The sequence below is a fragment of the Calliopsis andreniformis genome, chromosome 5, assembly GCF_051401765.1.
Source record: "Calliopsis andreniformis isolate RMS-2024a chromosome 5, iyCalAndr_principal, whole genome shotgun sequence".
NCBI classification, from domain to species: domain Eukaryota; kingdom Metazoa; phylum Arthropoda; class Insecta; order Hymenoptera; family Andrenidae; genus Calliopsis; species Calliopsis andreniformis.
Genome location: NC_135066.1, coordinates 21,274,818 through 21,281,719, shown reverse-complemented (window position 1 = coordinate 21,281,719; position 6,902 = coordinate 21,274,818). Strand labels below are relative to the sequence as shown.

General features: G+C 29.5%; 1 protein-coding gene across 2 annotated transcripts; it reads right to left on the bottom strand.

Annotated features, from left to right (window-relative positions):
- Positions 1-1,217: 1,217 nt before the first annotated feature.
- On the bottom strand, positions 1,218-5,166 carry Exu (maternal protein exuperantia). 2 transcript variants are annotated; one of them, XM_076377889.1, is made up of 6 exons: positions 5,056-5,166; positions 3,578-3,882; positions 3,200-3,481; positions 2,806-2,998; positions 2,221-2,363; positions 1,218-2,139 (listed from the first exon to the last, which is right to left on the bottom strand). In XM_076377889.1, the coding sequence occupies exons 2-6, from the start codon at positions 3,863-3,865 to the stop codon at positions 1,825-1,827; spliced, it is 1,221 nt and encodes a 406-aa protein (XP_076234004.1). In that variant the 5' UTR covers positions 3,866-3,882; positions 5,056-5,166; the 3' UTR covers positions 1,218-1,824. The 2 variants fall into 2 exon arrangements, with proteins under 2 accessions (XP_076234004.1, XP_076234005.1); XM_076377890.1 differs by lacking the exon at positions 5,056-5,166 and adding an exon at positions 4,710-4,840.
- Positions 5,167-6,902: the final 1,736 nt, after the last annotated feature.

Genomic DNA, 6,902 nt, shown 5'->3' with positions numbered 1-6,902 from the left:
AATTTTTTATACGACAAATTTGTATTAAAGGTGCTCTAGGAAATCTGTATTATACATTTGCACGGCTGTGAAAATTACAATATTGCAGTGTCATAAATTTCTTATTTGCTCCTAAATAGAAAAAGAATTGAATACTTCGATATACGTCATTAGTACTTGTATACATATAACGTACTTGTAAGTTAGGTTTCGTTAGTTTTGAAATTTTTCGGTAAATTTTGTTAAATTTTTTCTTCACTTTTCAGTAACTTGAACAAATCAACAAAAACCGATTAGAAGTCAATTAGTTTTCCGAATTTGCTATAAATTCGCAATGAACTAATAGTCGTAATAATAAACCTTTGCATTGAATATGAAATCTGTAGCTTTTTCTTCAAAGAAATATAATTTAAATATCGAATCTACCTCCCTTTTTTGTATCAAATACAGAAAAGTAATATTCACTAAAGAATAAATAAATTTATTGTAATTAATATGATTGTTAACGTTTTTAGGAATAATATTCCAATAATATGATGAAATATATCTTTAATTTTCTTAATATTTTCGAAAAGTCCAACTTTTAATTTTAGTCTTTAAATTTCGCAATATGTAATTGTAATGGTAGGGACTTTTTGTAACTAGATTAGTCGTTTGAATTAGTGTCTTTTATGCCTAATATTTTCATTTCCATTTTTTTTATTTATAATATAGGATAATATAGGATAATAATAAATAAATTATAATATATATAGGATAATAATAAATAATATAGGATATATGTATAATGACAAGTACATAAAAACTGGATCTACTACTATACTGCTACAAGAAGCTTTTCAATGACTAAAACTCACGTGTTGATGATTGTTTTACTTATTGTTGGCTGATGTATATTTCTTGTCTTCCAGACTGTGGACGCTGTACTTACTATACTATTTACGGTTCGAGGCGTTTGGCATTCTCTACGAAGTCCATAAGCGGATACAACGGTCCACTGCATAGGTATTCACATATTTAATTCATTTCTGATTTTATCTTGATGACTGCACTCATTCAAGATGCGGTTTATATCTCGTAGAAAAGTTAGACTAAGGACTTCTTTCTTCTTTAATAGTGTAGTTACTATTTTCAGAATGATAAGAAAATAATACACATTCTCCAATGTAAAATTAACTGACAGTATAATAATTTCACAAACGAATGATAGATTGATAAGAATGCTAAAAACAAAAAAATTAGTTTTATGTCTTTTATTAATTTATTCAATACAAATGAAATTCAACACGGGAATGCAACATATGCATCATTCGTTTGAATAAATCTTGTACAAAAATATATTTTTTGATATTACTACATTGTACGCAAGCTCACTATTAATGAGTAAAAAAGATACGTTAATCTCAAAATCGTTAAAAACAACTTAGAAAAACGCGTTTCTTCATCGAACAGCGTCTAAACGTCTCTCGTTGTTACAACGTTAATCTGATTAAATAAAAAAAAAAAAAAAGAAAACAACGATAATAAAATTAAAAGTCAAACAAAACAAATGTTAAATATCTCTTTGTATCATAAACTAAAAGTAATTAATGTGTTATTTGTACATATGTTTGTTAACTAAGTCGTGTTTCTGTATCTGCTCAAGATACAATTTTTGCTTTGTTATAACAAAAATAAAACTTAAATACAATATTGCAACAAATAACACACATTTTATCACACTTGAATAACGTTATTATAGGTATAAACGGAATGATATTTAAACTCAGTTATTAATAAGAATATTAATTTTATAATTAAAAGGAGGAACGGTAAGAAAAGTCACTGAATTATAATATTCAGTCATTATTCTTCTGTTAAAATAGTATCGTTTTCGGAAGGCTCGGAGTTTACTTTAAGTGGTGAACTAGACGTAGTGGTATTCAGACTTTCAGTCCCAGAATCACACTTGTTATTATTCTCCTTGTCGTCAGATATTTTAGAGTTTCTCGATTTTACTTTACTCTTATCCGTTGACACTGTTAATTTAGGTTTTTTCTCGGGATCAAAATGGTCTTCAAGGATGACCATCAAGTCCTCTATTGTTTTTTCTTTAGTCGTAGTCAATCTTTCTCTAAGTAATTTTTCTAAGCCTTTCCTTTTTTCATCATTCCAGGCTTCCTATGACCCAAAGAAAATACAGTTAAAGTCTGTACAGGGACAAAGTTCAACTAAAAATAATTTCTTGCAGAATATACAGACCTGTAACTGGGAATATTCTATGCCTGCTTCAGCTAATAATCGCCGCAACGGACTAGCATGTTGACGTTCACGACGATTCACACGAAACAAACTTTCGAAAATGGGTCTTAAAGTGTTTTGACGCTCCAATACCATTTTCAATTCTGAAAGAGGGTTAATATTTATATTTGAATTCCACACAATCAAATTTTGGTTTTTAGCAGAGCTAGGTAATGTTTTATACAGAATTATAGATAAATAAAAGTAGAAGAAAATTAACTCTAACTAATACGATGGCATCATAACGTTTACATTCGTTTAATTATTAATATTTAGTATGGATATGGATAACTTGCAGAGATTTAGTAACTGAATAGTTGTGAATTTTCTGTATACTACTGTTATCATGTATTTAATCTTTAATAATGTCTACACTACTATTGGTACATATTACTGTACCTTTTTCTGTAACAACTTCATTTTTGAGTGATTATTTTTATTTATTAATTTTTTTATTTTTACATCTTTAGGAAGAGTAGAATATACTACCACAGTGAGATTAGCTATTTTGGTGTGACTCTGTATATTTTAAGATAATTTATATACCTGCATATTCCTCTTCTTCAATTTCCACTGGTTGAACAAATTCTCTAATAAATTCTACAGTTTTCTTGATGGCACTATCGCTATCACCGCTACCGTTCGCGGTAGTTTCATTTGTAACTTCTAAAGAACTAAAATGTTGTACTATTTGTAGAGCTAGGCACGCTCTGTCTTTCGCATCATCTAATTGTTTCTCCTTTAAAAGAAAAGAAGACGTTGTATTTTTCTGTATATTCAGACTGTTTACTTCCACGAAAGAATTAATTCTTTCAGGAACATTAAAGATTATTACGTTCGGGTCACTATATTTTCATTGATAATAACAAATAAAAATTTGTCATGAACATGACATCATTGCAGTGATATATGATAATTTTGCAAATTGAAATTGCCTCACCTGGTTGAGCAACACTCGAGATAATGTTCTGAGAGTAAACGTGTCAACTCTAGTCACACATTTTGTTTCAGCAACATTAAATCCATTTACGAATCCTTTTACAATCTGTTTAAATCTTTCCAGAAGATTATATCTTTTCAAGGATTCGATTAACACAGCAGGAATAACTTTACGTGGCTCGTGATAAACCAATATTATTCCATCTGTTGCATCTCCTCTAATAGATTCTAACCATATCAGAAATTCTGTTAACGCGGACACCTCGCTCTTAGTTTTCAATACCTAAAATGTATATAATAAAAAAATATCAAATTAAAAAAAAATTCAAAATTAATAAATATTACAAAAATATTTCTTATAATAAAATGTAATGAGTACCTTATTAGTTTTATTATCCTTAAGTACACGAAACTTTCCAATAGTCACAACTTTCATATTATGCCTTTTCATGGCTGGAGGATTGAGATCCTTATATGGCATAACATATTGAGAATAAGTACAACTTGGTGTGTAACCAGCTATTTGGCATATTTCGTCTATAACTCTTTTGCCTGTGGTATCCATGTCCCATCCAACTATTCTATAGTTTCCTGGACCAATACCAATGGTAGAAGGCTTCCTTGGTGAGCTGGATTTCCCATTTTCCACTATTGTTGTGGACACCATTTTGTAGAATTGATAATCTATAAATAATATATCAGAATATTAGAATATAAATTACTTTCTACTGATTCTTTAAAACAGAGAGTTGTTTGTTCTATTTGTTCAATTTAGGTAAATTAAAATGTGTATTTTATGTTGATAGTGATTGAAATTTGTGTGTAAATAGAGAATGTAATATGAAATAATAAATTTGTAATAAAATGCGTTTAAAAATATTAAAATACAAAAGATGATAATGTTATGTTTTTCATTTCTAAATGAAAAATAGTTTTTAATACTAATTAAAGGTAGAAACATGTAATGAAGCTTAAGGGATTTTTTAAAGGACATGAATAGATAAATGCATAGTTTCATAAACATAACTAAAGAAAAAAAACCCAAATGAAAACTAGTTTCACTCTTTAAATAAAATTTTTATATTTTGTACACTTTTCTATATTATATGCATTTTCATAAATGCATAATGCTCCGTATTCTCTCAAATAATAAATTAATAATTTATGAATTTATATGTGAATAATCTAAAGATTATTATTTCAATGTTTCAAATTTTCCTTTAATAACCGCGTAAATCAAGCCTTCTTTCGCGCAAGGGCACTTAGATATTTTGGTACGTGAACAGAGCAGAGATTACCCACGCATCAGCAAGGTCGACCTTGAACTACAATACGTACACAAATAACAGTCGAATATTTGCAAACACGACGAATAATGTCGTCCATCATACCTTCTAACACGTTTACCAATTATTTACCGAAACAAAAACAACTTATTAAATTGAACGATCCTCTTGTTCAATGCCATCTATTTAAAAGCATGATGTAGATAAAATGCTACAAATATTTACCAGAAAGAAGAAATCATAAAGAACGGGCCCCCGTCTAAAGATTATCGCAACAAGACGTGAACGAAGATTCGTCGATGATACAGCTACGCCATTAAACAATAGAAGGAGGCCAGAAACAAACGACAACCTAACAGCTGGTGTCTTGCGTCAGGTGCATTCACCGACCAATAAGAAAATTGTCGTGATTCCACGCAGCCCGTTACAAGTCGGCGTATTGCGCGAATCGTGTCACGTATGCAAAATAGATATTCTTGTCGCACGTGGGTCGCTCGCGACACATCACAACTTTGATTTCGCTAATTCGACGTTTTAAGCTATTTTGCTCGATGTTTAGATGTTCACTTACCGATTCACGTGGCTACCAAGGTTTTCTTCTGCGATAGCGTTTTCTGAGATCGATGATAACGGAGGAAAATCTTAGGAGATACTGGAAACTGCTGGAAGGCAGCTAGATCTGTTTGAACGCACGTGCGAGATTGCCAGCGAAACGCCCGCTCGATCGTCTGCGCGTGCGCGATTGACTCTAAGGTCACGTGGTTTTATATTACGGCTGGGTGAAGGAAAGACGCTGACAATCCCGAATCTAATAGATTTGCTAATTCAGGAGTCGATTGGATCGAAATCATTTTCTGTGCTAATACAATAAATGAAGAAATTTTCTTCTTGTTTATTCGAGATTGAAGATCGTGATGATAATTAAGGTGATTTTATCGAAATGATGTAAAATATTCTCGAAAATCGAAATTTGCATTTTAGATATTTCAGAATTTGTGGATTTGGAAATTTGAACGCTTCGTATACTTGAAAATTCAAGATTGAAGCGTTTGAGAAAATGAAGATTTATAGTTTCTAACGGATTCCAAGTTGTGATTTCCATGGAAATGTGAGTGTATAATCCAGCTTGCGTATCCATTAAATGAAGAAATTTTCTTCTTATTTATTGAAGATTAAAAATGAGAATCACGGCGATTTTATGATTAAAACTAATTCGAAATATGTACTATATTAATTATGTGCTATTTCAAAACGGTCGTTAAACCGCAAAAAAACTGTTTTAATTGAAATGAATATTAATAATCGAGAACAAGTAAAATCATTGAAAAATACAAGTTTTTAAAACCCTTTCAATTATAGATTTGGAATATTTCAAACAAACCTTAATGCAATTAAAAAGCAAATATTCCGATGTTGTGCTGATACTATTTTACTTGGATTTGCATTTAATCATATTCAATCATATTAATTAAATCCATGCTGGCGGATCCTGAGTAATAACATATAAAAATATTATATCACATTTTGAAAAACTTTTAAGTATACACTTAATGTATAAATAATTAACATGAGTTTAATTATTTAAACTATGATATCAGATAGAAATATTAAAATATTAAGTACAAGTAAATTTCAAATTCTGTAAAGGAAGGTTAAAAAATGTATATACTTTAAACACCTCACCCTGCAAATTCATCAGAAAAATTAATAATATAAACGTTAGTAATATAAGTAAAGCAAAGATACTTTGTATAGATACATTTTTCATTGTCAGTGAATTTAAGTCACGTTTTCTGTGTGTTCTAAATTCTGAAACACACTACATATTTAATAGAATGTCTCAAACTATTGAATAGTGGATAATAGATAATGTTTTTCGTGATCAGGTTATTACAAATTATCCATGAACTGTACACAAAAATCGAAATTGAATTAAAGGTAAATCTTGTGGTACTTTTCGGTATAAAGTCTATGATAATAATTCGTTGTTAATAGTATCGTTTATAAGGAGAACGTAATTCGGTAATTGTGAATGTTATTGCTCAAGACAGTAGACGTTACCAATTTCTACATTCACATTACTCTCTTAAAATGATTTTCATGGAAAAATAACATCCTCAGTACGAATCTTTAAGGATTTAGAAACCTAGCGTGTTAAGTAACTTGTACGTATGTATATGTATATATAGACGTAAAATACATAATCTATTTATAAAAGTAGAATTTGTCCGTCTTTGAATCTCGACAATTAAAAAAATACTAACACTTAAATAAACTATTTGCATATCAAATTTTCGTTTCTTAAATTTCTAGCACTCAAAAATTAACGATAAAATGATAACTTTTTAGCTTTCCTCGTGAGATTTGAAATTCGAAATAATTTTACACAATTTCTTATATATATATATTATTGTCTTT